The sequence below is a fragment of the Oncorhynchus gorbuscha genome, linkage group LG14, assembly GCF_021184085.1.
Source record: "Oncorhynchus gorbuscha isolate QuinsamMale2020 ecotype Even-year linkage group LG14, OgorEven_v1.0, whole genome shotgun sequence".
Lineage (NCBI taxonomy): Eukaryota > Metazoa > Chordata > Actinopteri > Salmoniformes > Salmonidae > Oncorhynchus > Oncorhynchus gorbuscha.
In genome coordinates, this window is record NC_060186.1 from 67,410,073 (window position 1) to 67,431,346 (window position 21,274).

General features: G+C 46.0%; 2 protein-coding genes across 12 annotated transcripts in view; one reads left to right on the forward strand and one right to left on the reverse strand.

Annotated features, from left to right (window-relative positions):
• Positions 1-13,932, forward strand: part of LOC123995321 (serine/threonine-protein kinase MRCK alpha-like) — a 120,339-nt gene extending 106,407 nt beyond the window's left edge. For 9 of the 11 annotated variants that reach the window (XM_046298850.1, XM_046298857.1, XM_046298851.1 and 6 more), the window contains 5 exons: positions 1,084-1,201; positions 3,036-3,156; positions 3,722-3,882; positions 5,655-5,729; positions 10,654-13,932. In XM_046298850.1, coding sequence (XP_046154806.1) covers positions 1,084-1,201; positions 3,036-3,156; positions 3,722-3,882; positions 5,655-5,729; positions 10,654-10,788 — 610 coding nt within the window. In that variant the 3' untranslated portion in view covers positions 10,789-13,932. The remainder of the gene's footprint in view (positions 1-1,083; positions 1,202-3,035; positions 3,157-3,721; positions 3,883-5,654; positions 5,730-10,653) is intronic. The other 2 variants (XM_046298858.1, XM_046298860.1) reach the window with 1 other exon arrangement.
• A 140-nt stretch (positions 13,933-14,072) lies between these two features.
• The window catches only part of LOC123995842 (frizzled-3-like), a 40,044-nt gene continuing 32,842 nt past the window's right edge, over positions 14,073-21,274 (reverse strand). Inside the window, exons 7-9 of the mRNA XM_046299524.1 lie at positions 16,676-16,824; positions 15,180-15,383; positions 14,073-15,081 (exon numbers count right to left, since the gene is read on the reverse strand). Of these exons, the coding sequence (XP_046155480.1) occupies positions 14,856-15,081; positions 15,180-15,383; positions 16,676-16,824 (579 nt within the window). The 3' untranslated portion in view covers positions 14,073-14,855. The remainder of the gene's footprint in view (positions 15,082-15,179; positions 15,384-16,675; positions 16,825-21,274) is intronic.

Sequence of the window (21,274 nt, forward strand, 5' to 3'; positions counted from 1 at the left end):
TTGTGTATATTGATGAGAAGGGGGGGAAAACAATTTCATCCATTTTAGAATAAGACTGTATGTTACGAATCCCTTTTGGCCCGACAGTCTAGGGGGGATGGTAATGAGACCCGTAACATAACTCATGCAAATTGTGACAAAGTAAAAGTGTGCACGAAATAACCACGATAACAGAAATCTACCGTCAAACTCTAGGTTTATTTATAAACACACGGTAATAGGGGGTGCAGGAAAAGGGGCTGAGCTGGACCCAAGGAAAGAAACAATAAATATACAAAAACACACCCCTAAGCTAGACTAGCCTACTTTAACAGCTAACTAACTAACCAAAAATACAGTGGGTGGTCCGCCCAGTTCTAACTAGTGTATTTAACAAAGTTCACCTACGGGTAGTGTATGCCCATGGGCGACTTGTCTTGGTTTCCCCTTTTCCCACCAGCAAACAAACAAACACCATAACCAAAAACAATACTCACAGGTGATGACAAAGTGCTATGGAGGTGCTTTAAACAAAAGAGAGGTTAAGACCCAAAGCGAGAGTGAAACACAGAGACCTACAGACATGGCATTTACAGAGAGATTGAGATTGATTGAGCTGAGCTTTAGAACAAACAAATGATGGGGTTTTTAAACCATGGGGAAGGAACTGTGATAGGTCAGGAAATAGGAGGTGTGTCTTCTGATTGATGATTGATTGTTGACTGATTGGGGAGTGATGATTTTCACCTGTGAGGGGAGAAGGAGAGAAAAGAAACACACACAGGATACACACACACACAGGATAACTGTATCCGTAACACTGTAATGTAACAGAATGTGGAAAAAGTCAATGGGTCTGAATATTTTCTGAATGCACTATAGTAAACACTACATAGTACACACTGCACACTACATAGAAGACACTGCATAGTACACACTACATAGTACACACTATAGATGCTTCTTATTCAGAGACCCAGAGAATGAGAGACTGCAGCAGAGGATGTACACTATTACAACCTACATAGTACACTATAGACGCTTCTCCTTCACTCTCCACAGGGGCATTCAGTCAGCTGATCTGTGTGTGTGTCCCTTGTGTAGGGAGATGCTGAGAGACCCAGAGATGAGGAACAAGCTGATCTCCAACCCCACCAACTTCAACCACGTGGCCCACATGGGACCTGGAGACGGCATCCAGATTCTCAAAGACCTGCCCATGGTAAGAACCCCAACAGTCCATTTCAGTCTGCTTTAGTCTATACCAGATCCTCAGTAAAGACCTGCCCATGGTAAGAACCCCAACAGTCCATTTCAGTCTGCTTTAGTCTATACCAGATCCTCAGTAAAGACCTGCCCGTGGTAAGAACCCCAACAGTCCATTTCAGTCTGCTTTAGTCTATACCAGATCCTCAGTAAAGACCTGCCCGTGCTAAGAACCCCAACAGTCCATTTCAGTCTGCTTTAGTCTATACCAGATCCTCAGTAAAGACCTGCCCATGGTAAGAACCCCAACAGTCCATTTCAGTCTGCTTTAGTCTATACTAGATCATCAGTAAAGACCTGCCCGTGGTAAGACAGACCACTACAGTCCATATCAGTCTGCTGACCTGCCTTTGTAAAAGACCACTACAGTCCATATCAGTCTGCTTTGTAAAGAGACAGACCACTACAGTCCATATCAGTCTGCTTTGTAAAGACCTGCCCGTGGTAAGACAGACCACTACAGTCCATATCAGTCTGCTTTGTAAAGACCTGCCCGTGGTAAGACAGACCACTACAGTCCATATCAGTCTGCCCGTGGTAAGACAGACCACTACAGTCCATATCAGTCTGCTTTGTAAAGACCTGCCCGTGGTAAGACAGACCACTACAGTCCATATCAGTCTGCTTTGTAAAGACCTGCCTGTGGTAAGACAGACCACTACAGTACATATCAGTCTGCTTTGTAAAGATCTGCCTGTGGTAAGACAGACCACTACAGTACATATCAGTCTGCTTTGTAAAGATCTGCCTGTGGTAAGACAGACCACTACAGTCCATATCAGTCTGCTTTGTAAAGACCTGCCTGTGGTAAGACAGACCACTACAGTCCATATCAGTCTGCCCGTGGTAAGACAGACCACTACAGTCCAGATCAGTCTGCTTTGTAAAGACCTGCCTGTGGTAAGACCTGCATATCAGTCTGCTTTGTAAAGACCTGCCTGTGGTAAGACAGACCACCAGTCCATATCAGTCTGCTTTGTAAAGAGTCCATATCAGTCTGCTTTGTAAAGACCTGCCTGTGGTAAGACAGACTACACTATCAGTCCTTTGTAAAGACCTGCCTGTGGTAAGACAGACCACTACAGTCCGTATCAGTCTGCTTTGTAAAGACCTGCCTGTGGTAAGACAGACCACTACAGTCCATATCAGTCTGCTTTGTAAAGACCTGCCTGTGGTAAGACAGACCACTACAGTCCATATCAGTCTGCTTTGTAAAGACCTGCCTGTGGTAAGACAGACCACTACAGTCCGTATCAGTCTGCTTTGTAAAGACCTGCCTGTGGTAAGACAGACCACTACAGTCCGTATCAGTCTGCTTTTTGTAAGACAGACCAAAGACCTGCCTGTGGTAAGACAGACCACTACAGTCCGTCCATATCAGTCTTTGTAAAGTCTGCAGTTTGTAAAGACCTGCCTGTGGTAAGACAGACCACTACAGTCCCTATCAGTCTGCTTTGTAAAGACCTGCCTGTGGTAAGACAGACCACTAGTGTGTCCATAGATTTCTGCTCGGTATTTGTTCCTCTTTTATCTGTGTTTGTATGTTTGTTGTCGTTTGTGATTTAATGTCAATATGTGTGGTCATCATCTCTATATAAATTGTTGTATGTATGCATATGTGTTCATATTTGTATCATTATGTGAATATGTGTATTCACACATTTTTCTGTCTTTGTGTTTTCATCACTATAATCTATATATCTTCTGTGCTCATCTGTCTCTGTACTCATCTGTCTGTCTCTGTCCTCATCCGTCCCCGTCGGTCTCTGTCCTCTCCTGTCTTAATGCAGAACTTGCGTGTTCAGGAGAGTCGTGCTGCAGGCTTCAGTGGCTCAGTGTCCATCCCCTCCATCACTAAAAACAGAGCCGAGCCGGGACGGTCCATGAGCGCCAGCAGTGGACTGGGCATCCGTAAGTACCACACTACCAAACACACTAGGCTTGATAAAGAAATATTGTATAATAAAAGGGGGATTAAAAAAGCATTGTTATAAATCTAGGACTGGGTAATGAAATGGTGTGCCTGTTACTAATGAATAATGGAAAGTAGATTTATATGCATTTGTGTTGTATTGACTGATACAAATGATTATCTTCCATTCCTACCTCCCCCTCTCCCCTTCTCTGTCCCTCTCTCTCCCCATTCCTCTCTCTCCCCTTCTCTGTCCCTCTCTCCCCATTCCTACCTCTCCCCTTCTCTGTCCCTCTCCTCCCCATTCTCCCCTTCTCTGTCCCATTCTCTCTCCCCATTCCTACCTCTCCCCTTCTCTGTCCCTCTCTCTCCCCATTCCTACCTCTCCCCTTCTCTGTCCCTCTCTCTCCCCATTCCTACCTCTCCCCTTCTCTGTCCCTCTCTCTCCCCATTCCTACCTCTCCCCTTCTCTGTCCCTCTCTCTCCCCATTCCTACCTCTCCCCTTCTCTGTCCCTCTCTCTCCCCATTCCTACCTCTCCCCTTCTCTGTCCCTCTCTCTCCAGGTTCGTCATCTCAGAACGGCAGTGCGTTGAGGAGAGAGCTCTCTGGGGGTAGCTACAGCTCTAAGCGCCAAACTATGACCTCTCCCTCCGAGAGCTCCTTGTCCTCCGGAGGGGGTATGGACGGCTGCAGCGACGCACCCCTCTCCCAATTCGACAGAGAGGTATGTGACCAGCCTAGCGTACTCCCTCCCTAGGGTGCCTGGGTGAAGTGCACTTGATTAAGGCTAATAAAACTAAACTACTAACAAATGGGTAGAATTGTGTTGAATCGGGTGAATGTCTCATATGATATACCATTAGAACTTGAAGTTGTTCTGATCAGTCATATCTCGTAGTGTTCTGAGTTGAATTTTGGTTGTGATAGTTAAATGGATGGGTCTGAAATAACGTTTAATGAATCATTTGAGCACAGTTGCTCTAAATATGACACGGATCACTCAGGTGAGAAATGGTGCCATATCAATACACAGAGAGTAAAAATACTCTCGCTGGTGACCAATGACGTGGAAGACCTATAATATAGAATATATCAAACATATACATATCAAAGTGTTCCCCATAACTCTGCCACCACCACATCCACCACCCAGCCTCCGTGTTCTCGTGCCTCTCGCCTCATCCCATCCCTTCCTCAATCCGATTGGTTCCTGGCACCAGCATGCTATCCCCATCACAGCCCCTCACAGGGAACTCAATCAGCCCCCTAGCCAAACCCAATCCTGACCCCAGCCACCCCCTATGGTTATTTATTTTTTATTTTTTTATTTTACCTTTATTTAACCAGGCAAGTCAGTTAAGAACAAATTCTTATTCAATGACTGCCTAGGAACAGTGGGTTAGTAGAGATTAGTACCTTGTCAGCTCGGGGGTTTGAACTTGCAACCTTCCGGTTCCTAGTTCAACGCTCTAACCACTAGGCTACCCTGCACATGGCCTCTCCTCTCCCACCCGCAGCCTCAACCACCCACCCAGCCAGATGTATCTACAATTCACCCTTACCTACGGATTCAGGGCCAGATAGTTCTTCATCCCATAATGGTTTAGGGTAGATTTGGCGTATAATAATCTGGTCCTAGATCTGTGATTAAGAGCAATTTTTACCTCCAGCATCTAGCCATCCTCCAACAGTGATTCTAGCCTTAGCTAACCATCCTGCCTTTAGCTCCCTCTTCTGGCCTGGCTGTCTACCATACCAACCCCCTCCCTCAGACCTGGCTGACTGTCTACCGTACCCCCCCTCCTTCAGACCTGGCTGACTGTCTACCGTACCCCCCCTCCTTCAGACCTGGCTGACTGTCTACCGTACCCCCCCTCCTTCAGACCTGGCTGACTGTCTACCGTACCACCCACCCTCAGACCTGGCTGACTGTCTACCGTACCACCCTCCCTCAGACCTGGCTGACTGTCTACTGTACCACCCACCCTCAGACCTGGCTGACTGTCTACTGTACCACCCACCCGCAGACCTGGCTGACTGTCTACTGTACCACCCACCCGCAGACCTGGCTGACTGTCTACTGTACCACCCACCCGCAGACCTGGCTGACTGTCTACTGTACCACCCACCCTCAGACCTGGCTGACTGTCTACTGTACCACCCTCCCTCAGACCTGGCTGACTGTCTACCGTACCACCCTCCCTCAGACCTGGCTGACTGTCTACCGTACCACCCACCCTCAGACCTGACTGACTGTCTACTGTACCACCCACCCTCAGACCTGGCTGACTGTCTACCGCACCACCCCCACTGTTCCTCATACCTGGCTGACTGTCTACTGTACCACCCCCACTGTTCCTCATACCTGGCTGGCTCCATCGTGATTTGTGCCTGCCCCCATCTCACTCCCCCCCAGCCCTCTCCTCTGCGCTCCCCCAGCCCCAGCATGTTGTTCTCTGGGCTGGGCCGCTGAGTCTGTAACTCTTACCTCTCCAGTGGCAGGCGGTCTCACCATCGGAGAAGACCCCTGATCTGAAAAGGGCTTTAAGGACCCTGCTTAGTAAGATGAAGGTAATGTCAGCACCCATACACATACAACCAACCCAGACACACTGTATCCTCAACCACACACACACACACACATACATACAACCAACCCAGACACACTGTATCCTCAACCACACACACACACACACACACACACACACACACACACACACACATACAACCAACCCAGACACGCTGTATCCTCACCCACACACACACACACACACACACAGTCGTGAAGCTTTGCCCCAAAGCCACCATCAGTCCCCCTCCTGTCCACTGCACCATTTCAGCATCTGATGGCCATGTCACAGATGCCCTGCCCCCCCCTTGTCTCTGGCTAGAGGGTTGTTGCTCATCCCCCTCTCCCCTGACCTGCTCTAGTGTGGCTCCGCTCTTAGGTTCCTGAATTGGTTTTCAGAACAGTGTGTCACCATCCTCTACCCTGCATGTTTTGTCTGTTTCCATATTCTCCCCCTGTCGCCTAACCCTGGGACCTAACCCTAACCCTGGGACCTAACCCTAACCCTGGGACCTAACCCTAACCCTGGGACCTAACCCTAACCCTGGGACCTAACCCTAACCCTGGGACCTAACCCTAACCCTGGGACCTAACCATAACCCTGGGACCTAAGCCCTGGGACCTAACCCTAACCCTGGGACCTAACCCTGGGACCTAACCCTGGGACCTAACCCTAACCCTGGGACCTAACCCTGGGACCTAACCCTAACCCTGGGACCTAACCCTGGGACCTAACCCTAACCCTGGGACCTAACCCTAACCCTGGGACCTAACCCTGGGACCTAACCCTGAACCCTGGGACCTAACCCTCTGGCCTTCCCCTTACACTAACCCTGTGGCCTTCCCCTGACCCCAACTCTGTGGCCTACCCCTTATACTAACCCTGTGGCCTGCCCCTAACCCTGTGGCCTTCCCCTTATACTAACCCTGTGGCCTACCCCTGACCCTAACTCTGTGGCCTACCCCTGTGGCCTTCCCCTTATACTAACCCTGTGGCCTTCCCCTAACTCTGTGGCCTTCCCCTGACCCTAACTCTGTGGCCTTCCCCTGACCCTAACTCTGTGGCCTTCCCCTGACCCTAACTCTGTGGCCTTCCCCTGACCCTAACTCTGTGGCCTTCCCCTGACCCTAACTCTGTGGCCTTCCCCTGACCCTAACTCTGTGGCCTTCCCCTGACCCTAACTCTGTGGCCTTCCCCTGACCCTAACTCTGTGGCCTTCCCCTGACCCTAACTCTGTGGCCTTCCCCTGACCCTCACTCTGTGGCCTTCCCCTGAACCTCACTCTGTGGCCTTCCCCTGACCCTCACTCTGTGGCCTTCCCCTGACCCTCACTCTGTGGCCTTCCCCTGACCCTCACTCTGTGGCCTTCCCCTGACCCCAACTCTGTGGCCTACCCCCTATACTAACCCTGTGGCCTACCCCCTATACTAACCCTGTGGCCTACCCCCTATACTAACCCTGTGGCCTACCCCCTATACTAACCCTGTGGCCTACCCCTACACTAACCCCCCTATACACTAACCCCGTGGCCTACCCCTTACACTAACCCCGTGGCCTACCCCTTACACTAACCCCGTGGCCTACCCCTTACACTAACCCCGTGGCCTACCCCTTACACTAACCCCGTGGTCTACACTAACCCTGTGGCCTACCCCCTATACTAACCCTGTGGCCTACACCCTAACACTAACCCTGTGGCCTACCCCTAACACACTACCCCTAACACTAACCCTGTGGCCTACCCCTAACACTAACCCTGTGGCCTACCCCTTACACTAACCCTGTGGCCTACCCCTTACACTAACCCTGTGGCCTACCCCCTATACTAACCCTGTGGCCTACACCCTAACACTAACCCTGTGGCCTACACCCTAACACTAACCCTGTGGCCTACACCCTAACTAACCCTGTGGCCTACCCCCTATACTAACCCTGTGGCCTACCCCCTATACTAATCCTGTGGCCTACCCCCTATACTAACCCTGTGGCCTACCCCCTATACTAACCCTGTGGCCTACCCCCTATACTAACCCTGTGGAAACCCAACCCATGTATCTGTTCATAACCATTAGTGTCTGTTCTGACTGATTATCAGGAATATCCTATGGATACTGTGGCTCTCCTCTCTCATAGGCCATTACGGTACCTGTGGACAGTTGTTGCGCCCACAGCCGAAGCATACTGTAGAAATAGCCATAGAAGTGAAACATTGTTTGTGAAACAACTGTTTCCTCTGTGAGAAACAACTCCATCACTCTACCTCCCTTAAAGTGTTGAAAAATTCCCTTCACTATCCTAAAATTGCCAGGTTTTCCAGATATCCTAGTTGGAAGATTTCTGGAATCAGGATGAAATGAGCAGGACATTTCTGGAAAACCTGTCGATTTGGAAAGTTACTGGAGTATTGAAACCCTACTAGGGAGACACTCTCAAACCTGGTTTCCCTAACTAGTGTCTCAATGCTGTCCACAACATTACACTGTACTATAGTAGGCATGGCATATCATTTTGGAGGACCAACAGGCTTTTGTTCCACCTCAGCAGTAACACACACACAATCGTGATAAACTAATTGTGGTATAGCTTCAAGACCAATGGTACAGTGCCTTCGGAAAGTATTCAGATCCCTTGACTTTGTTGCATTACAGCCTTATTCTAAAATGTATTAAATATATTTTTTCAGCAATCTACACACAATACCCCATAATAACAAAGCAAAAACAGGTTTTTATAAATGTTTGCAAATTATTCAAATTAAAAAACAAATACCTTATTTAAATAAGTATTCAGACCCTTTGCTATGAGAATCGAAATCGAGCTCAGGTGCATCCTGGTTCCATTGATCATCCTTGAGATGTTTCTACAACTTGATTGGAGTCCATCTGTGGTAAATTAAATTAATTGGACGTGATTTGGAAAGGCACAAACCTGTCTATATAAGGTCCAACAGTTGACAGTGCATGTCAGAGCAAAAACCAAGCCATGAGGTAGAAGGAATTGTCTAGAGCTCAGAGATAGGATTGTGTCGAGGCACAGATCTGAGGAAGGGTACCAAAAAATGTTTGCAACATTGAAGGTCCCCAAGAACACAGTGGCCTCCATCATTCTTAAATGGAAGAATTTTGGAACCACCAAACTCTTCCTAGAGCTGGCCACCCAGCCAAACTGAGCAATCTGGGGAGAAGGGCCTTGGTCAGGGAGGTGACCAAGAGCATGATGGTCACAAGGACAACCATCTCTGCAGCACTCCACCAATCAGGCCTTTATGGTAGAGTGGCCAGACGGAAGCCACTCCTCAGTAAAAGGCACGTGACAGCCAGCTTGGAGTTGTCCAAAAGGAACCTAAAGACTCTCAGACCATGAGAAACAATATTCTCTGGGCTGATGGAACCAAGATGAAAGTTTTTGGCCGGAATGCCGAGTGTCACATCTGGAAGAAACCTGGCACTATCCCTACAGTGAAGCATGGTGGTGACAGCATCATGCTGTGGGGATGTTTTTTCAGAGGCAGGGACTGGGGGACTAGTCAGGATCGAGGCAAAGATGAATGGAGCAAAGTACAGCAAGATCCTTGACAAAAACCTGCTCCAGAGCCCTCAGGACCTCAGAATGGGGGCGAAGTTTCATCTTTCAACAGGACAATGACGCTAAGCACACAGCCAAGACAACACAGGAGTAGCTTCATGACAAGTCTCAATGTGTCCTTGAGTGGCCCAGCCAGAGCCGGACTTGAACTCAATCGAACATTTCTGGAGAGACCTGAAAATAGCTGTGCAGCAACGGTCCCCATCCAACCTGACAGAGCTTGAGAGGATCTGCAGAGAAGAATGGGAAAACTCCCCAAATACAGATGTGCCAAGCTTGTAGAGTCATTCCCAAGAAAACTCGATGCTGTAAGACTCCCGAGTGGCGCAGCGGTCTAAGGCACTGCATCTGAGTGCTAGAGGCGTCACTACAGACCCTGGTTTGATCCCGGGCGGTGTGCCAACCGACCGTAATCAGGAGTCTCATAGGGCGGCGCACAATTGGCCCAGCGTCATCCGGTTTAGGGGAGGGTTTGGCCAGGGTAGGCCGTCATTGTAAAATAAGAATGGGTTCTTACCTGACTTGCCTAGTTAAATAAACTTTCAATAAAAAAAAAAACGTTTTATCGCTGCCAAAGGTGCTTCAACAAAGTACTGAGTAAAGGGTCTGAATACTTATGTTAATGTGATATTTCAGTTTTTTTTTAAAATAAATTAGCAAGAAATTCTAAACTTGTTTTTTGCTTTGTCATTTGGGGGTATTGTGTATAGATTGAGGGGAAAAAACAATGGAATACATTTTAGAATAAGGCTGTAACGTAACAAAATGTAGTTACAGTGAAGGGGTCTGAATACTTTCTGAAGGCACTGTATGTGTTGATTATTTGAACCAGGTGTGTTTTGAGCTGGAACGTAATGGCCCTGCCACTGACTGCTGAGTACTGTAGTAGTAAACAGCAGACCGGACCTCATGTAGGCGCTTTGCTCCAGCCAGTCACTTCCGGTCAATCGAGCTGCACATTGTTTGTTGATGTGGAAGGTTTCTAGTGCTTTAAGTCCTTGTTGCCTAGCGCTCCATGTGATATGAAGTGATGTCCACATCAGCAGACACACACAGGTCCCTGAGGACTTGTTGACCAGCCTCGATCTACTGGAACTCATTGGAGGGATCAGTTGTGTTCAGTAGGCATGAGAGAAATGGGAGAAAACATTTTTTAAACGATAAACTATTGGCCTTCTTTTTCTCAGACAAGTTCAGGTCCCATCCTGTGTTTCACAGCATTGCATGCCTACTGAACGTGACCCTAGCCTGTTCTGTGGTTAGCTGTGAGAAGAGTATGACATCTAAGTGCCTCTCTCTCTCCCCCTGTCCCTCTTCTCCTATTCCCTTTCTCTCTCCAGGACTCTGACTCACCCCGTCACTCCACGGCGTCCAACAGTTCTACATTCAGCAGTCCCCCCAGTCCGGCCTCACCCCACAAGACCAAGTCCCTCTCTCTGGAGAGCACAGACCGCATGACCGGCTGGGACACATGAGTGACAGACAGCACAACGCTGCGATCCCTGACCCTCACCGGCCCCTCCCCTGGCTCCGCCTATCCCCTGCCCACGGAACTGCACCTGCTGCCACAGGCCCCTCCCACTTACTTCACCTTTGACTGGAACTGAGATCTACAAACAAACACAGGGAAAGGAAGTGTTTGACCAAGAAGGAAATACTAGGAGAAGATATGTTAGTTAATGCGTGTATGAGTGTGTGCGCGTGCGTGCTTGCAGATGTTTGTGTGGACGCCTGTGTGTGTGTTTTTTTTGAAGGGGGTATACTTAATAGGAATGAAAATTGACACATCCTTCCATCTGCTTTGTAGCTGATAGCTAGAATAAGCGAAGCGCTAAGTTTAATTGAAAGTACTTTTGATTACAGCACTACTAGCCCCATGTTGAGTATCTCCCCATGTAATTGGCAACTCCTGTAAAGAGACACAAACCTCAAGTAGCGACAAGAAGAGGATGAATATGGAACAATAACAGATCATTTGATACGTGTACATAGCAGTTTTGGGGTTTGGGGGGACCACCTTTTATTTATTAATCAGAACAGGATGTTTCACAGAGGATGTTTCCTCTTTCTTTCATTTGCTTTCTTCCGGAACGGTAGTTAATATCAGAAGAAGAGGGGGCATTCCATTGACAATACAAGGCTCACAAAAAAAAGCGAAATATGTGCAGTGACTTCATTTGTTTGTACCATCAGTGAAAAGCTACAGTAAAGCAGTGCAAAAAATACAACTATGATGAGGGGTATTTTAACTCTAGGTTGACCCCTGACCTCACGTGCTTCATGTTCTAGAATTCTTAGGGACAGCAGCGTTTAGAAGCAGACCGAACATTCTATGATGACATCACAGCTCCTTCTGCCACTTCCTTATGACATGGCCATTGACCTCATCCACTGAACTGGGACCATTATCTGTGTAGTGTAGACCTAGTACCGTAAGTACAGTAATAGACCAACCACCGACCAATTACAAAAAGCTGATTCCCATCACAACAATGTACATAAGTTAAAAGTAGAGAATAATATATAAGGGAAATACAACAGAGAAATACGTGATGGGAGAAGATCTGGGATTCCTTTTTATTTTTTGAGAATGATTTGGGGTTATATTCACACGAAAGCCATTTTAAACCAGTTCTTTTTATGATTGCTTTTAGAATTTTTTTTTACAACTTATTTTTATTTCATGTATGAGACAAACTGTCGAGTGTTATTTTGATTTGGGTTTGAGGAAACTCTTATGGGTCACATGGACCCCTGCTGTTGAGTGAATATGTGCATTTATTTTAAGCTAGTAGTCACAGATGCATTCACACTTAGACACACGGTTGTTTCCCCCTCCACTCTTTCCACTATGATCCACAGTTAGATCAGTTGAGGGGGATGTATATTTCCAAACTGATAGTGATTCCCTGTGGTACTGACCTGTGAACCTCAAATATGTTCCTTTGACTTCTAAGAGAGATTTTGGAAAGCTTGTTATAACCAAAAAAGAATGACTTGAATCTTGAGTCTTCATTATTTTTCCGAATGTTTCAATAGATTAGGGGAAAAAAGACATGATACAAGTGTAAAGAGAAGTTGATTTGAATTAACAGACACCGCTGGGCTAAAATGGAGGTTTAAAAATGTCAAAGAATTCTAGGGTGACAAGGCCAATGCGTCATTTCTGTTACGTTCTTACTATCAACTGGTAATCTGTGTATTGCTGTCTGCTAATGCAATCACCTTTATGTAGACCAAAACGGGTCCATTACATTTTCATTCGGTCAACTGAAGTTCCATTCTAATTCTACTCAATGCCTCTCGGAGATGGAAGTTCTGTTTACTTACCTGAGAATTGAAATGGAATTGACCCCAATCCTAATGCACACCACAATGGTGTCGAACGGAAACAATAATTGACTATATATTGTTTCTGAGCATTGGTCATGTGCTTAGATCAACTGCCTCTTATCTCTGAAGAGGAAGGGAGAGGGGACTCTTATTCTGGAAAATAAATATTTTCTAATGAGGAATTGTTTCTGTTAAAGACCATTTAATGAATTACAATTGTTACTTAGTGCTGAAATGGACCTTCTGTTTAGGAGGGTTGTGGTGTACCAAGTAGTATACATGGCAGGTTATCTTCAGCTATCCTATTAAGTGTAGAAAAAGATGACACACAAATTCCTGCCATTGGAGTCCTAAATCTTAACCCTAAACCACAATTCTATTCTGTTCCCTTGTCAAACACAGCCATGTATCTCTAGCCTGCTCATGCCACGTGTTTTTGAAAACCATTTTATATTGAGGTTGAAAAATAATTTCTCTGGAAGAGTCACTCGCTAAGCTGGTTTTACTCAAGTCTCAACTTCTTCTCCTCTCTTAAGATTTCCTTTTAAGCTACCAAGTCTCCCTATTCATATCTGCTGGACCTTATCTGAAGAATGTATTTGCTGAGAAAGAGGAAATATCTTAGTCTGAGTATTTTAGACCAGGCTTTAAATTGTACATCCCACTTCTTTATAAAAAAAAAAACTCAGGAATGTCACGACCAATGATTATTTTCATCCTAACAATTAAAATGAGTGTGACTGAACAGTCTATACTTGGGAAATAAGAGCTCAATTTAGTCACAGTGTAGTTAGCTGTGACTAGGTGTAAGGGTCGAACAATTCAGCGAAGTGTTTTGAATCGAGGATGAGAAGAGGGGTGAAAGGCAGTAGTTTGAGGCTGAGGTGCCACCATACTAACCATATTTGTTTTTAAGAAAACGCCTTTGCATTTCAGTGAGGTCTTAAGTTCCTTCTATATTATTTAGCTCTTTCATATCACAGTACACTTTCTTTTCTAGGATAGCTTTGTAATAATTTGTACAGTTTCGCATGTTATGGATGTAATCATTTTTTGTTTTGGATTAGTTTTTAATTTTGACTTGTTCATTTTATTTGAACGGTTGGGGAGTTTTACTGAGGAAACCCACTACAGGTGATGTAGATTCTTTTTGCACAGAAATATTTAAGGTGTAAGGTCAAACAAATAATGTATTGAAACTGGCTCATTAAGAGAGCTCATTATATTAACCTGACTCCGATGTATTTCAATAAAACGGAGGGCTGTTACAAATACGGCTTCACTGATGTTCGCGTCCTGATTTCCTTTCTTTCCGTGGGAGGGGACATATAGCCTGATTCACCATGGTTTGGCTTCCAGGCTTGGGCACAGATCCACTTACACATTTCCCATGAGAAGAGTTTATTAAAAATGACCCTCCCTCCCCAATTAAAAAAAGAACAAATGTACATCTATTCACATTGCCATTACTAGATGAAGTTCTGGTTTACATGTATCTATACAATTCATAGAAGGAGAGGAACAATACAACTGATTCTAATTGAGGGAAAAGAACACTATCATATTCTACCTATGAGACTGGAGTTTAAGTCCGCTGTTATACAATATAGCCTCACTTCACAACTGCTCATTCATCAATAGGACAGAGACTCCTGGCCCTACTCCTCACTTACAGTACCTCTAAAAGAAGTGCAATGAAAACAATAGACGTGTCAAAGTAGAACCAGTCTACAATAGTTCACGTACAGGTAAACAATGTGGTCTATAAGAATAAAGTCTTGGCTTTTAAAGAGTGCTTTGGCGACCGATAATGGAGCGATCTAGATTCTAAAATCCTTAGATTCATCCCTCCCTGAGTAGTGGAACGTGCCGATAGATGAGAACAAACAGCATTGGAGAGACTACTCTGTATTCAAGAATATTGTTTCTTCCGTGTTACAATGTCCGCTATCTTCATTTATCAGTGTTGTTTAGTGAGGCTGAGTGAGGGGACATGTTGAGGTATGATTATCAAACAACCATGCACTATGTCCTGTTTCCACAGTCTCCTTACTCTCAAACTGTCACACAAAGATCTAGTATGCCCAGTCCCAAATCAACATCCACCTCTAGGCCTAGACACTTGTATTTTAAAGGATGGCATGGGTTTTAGCTACAGGGTCGTGTTTAGAGGGAAGTTCAGGCAGTGGCTCCATTCTCCTTTAGGACTCTAGATTCCGTTGCCGGGGGCGCTCTGAATGGCCTGGGTGATGTTGCTAAGGTCCTTGATGCTGCTGTGCTGCGATTTGCTCTCCAGGCGCTGGGTGGAGCCGTGCCTTGATATGCTGTCCTGACGGCTGGTGCTGCAGTGTCTGGACCCTGATTGGTCGTTGAGGTGGAGCATGCTGTCGTAGGGGAGGCGATCCTCGACTCCGTGGAAACTACACGCCGTGTACCTGACAGGAGAGGAGACAGACTGTTGGTCAGGTATCTGGGACTATACATAACAGTGATGCCCCATGTGTTTACCCCCCTTATCCCCGTCCGTCCCTACCTGCCGTCTCTGGATCTAGAAAGGCTGCTCATCTTGCTGGGGAGCTCGTCCAGCATGGCCAGGTAGGTGGAAGACGCGTGGGTGGAGGTGCCCTGTGTGGACGTCCCTCTGGACTTCCTCACCATGGGGGTGTTGGGATCCTGCAGGAGCAGCTGGGCAAAATATGGCTCCTGGAGCACCTGTCTACTCTCATTCACCACACTACTGGAGAAGGGAGAGAGGGACGAGACGGGGGGAAGTGGAAGGGAGGGTTGGGGGGGAGGCCATGCAGAGGAGGGAGGGGAGAGAGAAAGGCAGTGCAGTAGATGAGGAAGGAGTGTGTGGAACAGGAGGTGGGAGAGGGGGTTAATGCTCTGATCACAGGGGAGGGGGTTGAGAGCAGAGAAGGGGCCTATCACTACCACTACACATCACCCACATCACTACACATCAACTGCACCACTACACATCACTCATACCACTACACATCACTCATACCACTACACATCACTCATACCACTACACATCACTCATACCACTACACATCACTCACACCACTACACATCACTCATACCACTACACATCACTCATACCACTACACATCACTCACACCACTACACATCACTCACACCACTACACATCACTCACACCACTACACATCACTCATACCACATCACTCATACATCACTCACACCACTACACATCACTCACACCACTACACATCACTCATACCACTATCACATCACTCATACCACTACACATCACTCACACCACTACACATCACTCATACCACTACACATCACTCACACCACTACACATCACTCACACCACTACACATCACTCACACCACTACACATCACTCACACCACTACACATCACTCACACCACATCACACATCACTCACACCACTACACATCACTCATCACCACTACACATCACTCACACCACTACACATCACTCACACCACTACACATCACTCACACCACTACACATCACTCACACCACTACACATCACTCACACCACTACATATCACTCATACCACTACACATCACTCACACCACTACACATCACTCATACCACTACACATCACTCACACCACTACACATCACTCACACCACTACACATCACTCACACCACTACATATCACTCACATCACCCACACATCACTCATACCACTACACATCACTCACACCACAACATCAACCACACCTCACCCACAGTTGTTCATTTGAATTTTAAATCTCCACTTTACATAAAGCCAGCAGTTATAATACATTCAGGCCCTTTACATTTCTATCACAGAATTGAAGAGAGCCCTTTGACTTGACCGAAACTAAAGAAAAGGTGTAGTGGCTTCATTCCATATACAGCATCTCTCTATTTGATTGAAATCATCTTTGCCAAATGAATACTACCAGTAATCATGCAAGTCATTAGAAAAACATTGATGTTCATGACAGTTATATAGTGCAGATCTACTTATGTTAGGGAGAGAAAACGTGTTTTAGCAACTTACTCTTTGCGTGTCTGTCCGTGTAAGAAGCTGGCCCATTCGAAGCAGGTCTTCTTGCTGCCCACCCAGAACACTGAAGGGATCCCGACTACCAACATCATAAAGTACTTAATGAGGAACAGAGACAGGTTTGGTCTGTTGGTCTGCTCAATCTAGGACACACAGAGGAGAGGTGTGAGTGTCTGCCATACGGGAGTACTCTACTAGGAAGCAGTGTGTGTATGAGTGATTGTACATATACAGTACCAGTCAAAAATGTGGACACCTACTCATTCAAGGGTTTTTCTTTATTGTAACTATTTTCTACATCATAGACATTAAAACTATGAAGTAAAACATGTGGAATCACGTAGTAACCAAACAAGTGTTAAACAAATCAAAATATATTTTCGATTTAAGATTCTTCAAAGTAGCCACGCTTTGCCCACTCTTGCCATTCTCTCAACCAGCTTCACCTGGAATGCTTTTCCAACAGTCTTGAAGGAGTTCCCACATATGCTGAGCACTTGTTGTCTGCTCTTTCTTCACTTTACGGTCCAACTCATCCCAAACGATCTCAATTGGGTTGTTGTCGGGTGATTGTGGAGGCCAGGTCATCTGATGCAGCACTTTATATATTTTGATTTGTTTAACACTTTTTTGGTTACTACATTCCATATGTGTTATTTCACAGTTTCGATGTCTCCACTATTATTCTACAATGTAGAAAAATAACAAATAATACCCTTGAATGAGTAGGTGTGTCCAAACTTATGACTGGTACTGTATGTCTGTGGGTGGGAATGTAGATCTCAGTGAGTATGACCTTAGTGTGTGTGTGTGTGTGTGTGTGTGTGTGTGTGTGTGTGTGTGTGTGTGTGTGTGTGTGTGTGTGTGTGTGTGTGTGTGTGTGTGTGTGTTTCTAACAGACTGAGCCGCTTATCGCTTAAGGCTTAAACAAATCAACAGCCAGCACAATGTCATGTCTCTCCTCCCCCCTTCTCTTTTTACCCCTCTCCTTTTCCCTCCCTCCACTCCATCTCATTTTCTCTCCTCCTCCTGCCTTCATCCCCTCACTCGTTCCCTTTCTACCTCCCCTCTGTAATATTTTCTTTCCCTCCTGCCATCCCCCTCTCTCAATCTCCCTCTTCCCTGCTCCCCTGTAGATAGTCAGGCCACACGGTGATCTACTGCAGAAAAATTGACAGTTCAGCAGAACACACTATCTCCCCCTCTCCCGATCAGAAACACACCGCACTCCCCCTCTCCCAGTCAGAAACACACCCGCACTCACTATCTCCCCCTCTCCCGGTCAGAAACACACCCGCACTCACTATCTCCCCCTCTTCCGGTCAGAAACACACCCCGCAGGCCTGATGGCGGCATTATGAGTGGAGCAGGCAGAGCAACCTGGGGTTCAGAGAGACTCATTACAACAGACTGAGATAAGAGGAGAGAGACTGAATCACTGCAGCCATACATCCCTCCCTTCAGTTAAGATGTTTTATCTTGTAAACTCCTCTAGATGAGCACATCATTGTTGGCCAATTGTTCTAATCAGAAAGGCTCTCTCAGGAGGAAGTCAAATGACCCCTGGAGACAGCAGGACTGAACATTTTTATTCAAGTCAATGTAGGCCAACACATTGTACAGTTGTAGTAATGATATTATTTGGGAATAACCCTACTGTAGCCCTGTTTAGTCCTTTCTCTGTGCCATTCAGCAGACGCTTTTATCCAAAAGCATCTTACAGTCAGTCGTGCATTCATCTTCCTATACAGCGCCTTGCAAAAGTATTCACCCCCTTAGCGTTTTTCCTATTTTGTTGCATTTCAGCCTGTAATTTTTATTTGTATTTCATGTAATGGACAAACACAAAATAGTCCAAATTGGTGAAGTGAAATGAAAAAAATCAAAAACGTAAAAGTGTGCCTGCTATGTATTCACCCCCTTTTCTATGAAGCCCCTAAATAAGATCTGGTGCAACCAATTACTTTCATAAGTCACATTAGTTAAATAAAGTCCATCTGTGTGCAATCTAAGTGTCACATGACCCCAGTATATATACACCTGTTCTGAAAGGCCCCAGAGTTTGCAACACCACTAAGCAAGGGGCACCACCAAGCAAGCGATACTATGAAGACCAAAGAGCTCTCCAAACAGGTCAGGGACAAAGTTGTGGAAAAGTACAGATCAGGGTTGGGTTATAAAAAAATATTCCAAACTTTGAACATCCGAAGCACCATTAAATCCATTTCCAAAAAATTGAAAGATTAGGGCACCACAACAAACCTGCCAAGAGAGGGCAGCCCACCAAAACTCAAGGACCAGGCAAGGAGGGAATTAATCAGAGGCAACAAAGCTCCACAGCGGAGATTGGAGTATCTGTCCATAGGACCACTATAAGCCGTACACGCCACAGAGCGGCCAGAAAATGTTTTTCTGGGGATGTTTTTTCATCGGCAGGGGTTGGGAAACTGGTCAGAATTGAAGGAATGATGGAACTTGTACACATACTGCTTTTACGAGAATTAAAAAAAACACTATACACTGCATGACGTAAAGGGGTCTGAAAACTTTGAATGCCCTGTAGCTACAGATAGCATAGCCCCTCTCTCTCTCAGTAACATCTATAGTGTTTGCCCTATCTTCCCCCTCTGTATTCCCCCCCTGCTGTAACTCATCAAAAAGGCCTCTAATGCCGCCATAAGCATAATTGGAGGCACACACACACACACACACACAGGGCTCAACAGTATTTCAGAGCATATGCAGAACAGCTGGCAGGTATATTCACTGTCATTTTCAACCTCTCCTTGTCCCAGTCTGTACTGCACACATTTTAACATGATCACCATCATTCCTGTTCCCAAGAACTCTAAGGCTTCATGCCACAATGACTACCGCCCTGTAGAACTCACATCTGTAATCATGAAGTGCTTTGAGAGGCTGATCAACTCCATTATCCCAGACGCCCTAGACCCACTCCAATTTGCATATCACCCCAACAGATATATAGACAACGCAATGTGAATTGCACTCCACACTGCCCTCACCCACCTAGATAAGAGGAATGTCAATGTGAAAATTCTGTTAATTGACTACAGCACAGCGATCAACACCATTGTCCCCACCAAGCTAGACACCAAGCTTAGGACCCAGGAACTGGACACCTCCCTCTGCAACTGGATCCTGGACTTCCTGACGAGCCGACCCCAGGTGGTGAGGGTAGGCAACAACACTTCCGCCACACTGACCCTCAACACGGGGCCCCTCAGAGGTTTGTGCTTAGTCCCCTCCTGTACAACCCGTTCACCCACAACTCCAACACCTTCATGAAGTTTGCTGACGACACGATGGTGGTAAGGCAGCCTACAGGGAGGAGGTCAATGACCTGGCAGTGTGGTGCCGGAACAACAACCTCTCCCTCAACATCAGTAAGACAAAGAAGCTGATCGTGGACTACAGGAAATGGGGGGGTGAGCACGCCCACATCGACGGGGCTGCAGTGGAGTGTATGAAGAGCATCATGTTTCTAGGGTGTCCTCTAAGGACTTAAAACACGCACGCAGTCGTGAAGAGGGTTAGAAGGTTAAAAAGATTTGGCATGGGCCCTCAAATACTCAAAAAGTTATGCAGCTGTACCATTGAGAGCATCTTGACTGGCTGCATCACTGTATGGTATGGCAATGGCACCAGCCTCAATCGCAAGGCGCTACAGAGGGTGGTGGGGACAGCCCAGTACGATGTGAAAGAGAGGTCTGGAAAATCATTAACGACTCCAGCCACCCAAGCCATTGACTGTTCTCTCTGCTTCTGCACGGCAAGCGGTACCGGTGCATCAAGTCTGACACCAACAGGCTCTTGAACACCTTCTATCTCCAAGCAATAAAACTGCTAGATGGCTAACAAAAACCCTGCTATCTGAACCACAACTATTAACACAAACCCTGTTATCTGAACCACAACTACTAACACAAACCCTGTTATCTGAACCACAACTACTACCACCGTGCTTTTACACCTGCATTGTTTGCTGTTTGGGGTTTTAGGCTGGGTTTCTGTACAGCACTTTGAGATATCAGCTGATGTACGAAGGGCTATATAAATAAATTTGATTTGATTTTTGATTTGATTTACTACTAACACAAACCCTGCTATCTGAACCACAACTACTACTACTAACACAAACCCTGTTATCTGAACCACAACTACTACTACGAACACAAACCCTGTTATCTGAACCACAACTACTACTATGAACACAAACCCTGCTATCTGAGCCACAACTACTACTACTAACACAAACCCTGCTATCTGAACTACAACAATAACTACTAACACAAACCCTGCTATCTGAACTACAACAATAACTACTAACACAAACCCTGCTATCTGAACCACAACAATAACTACTAACACAAACCCTGCTATCTGAACCACAACAATAACTACTAACACAAACCCTGCTATCTGAACCACAACTACTACTACTAACACAAACCCTGTTATCTGAACTACAACAATAACTACTAACACAAACCCTGCTATCTGAACCACAACTACTAACACAAACCCTGTTATCTGAACCACAACTACTAACACAAACCCTGTTATCTGAAC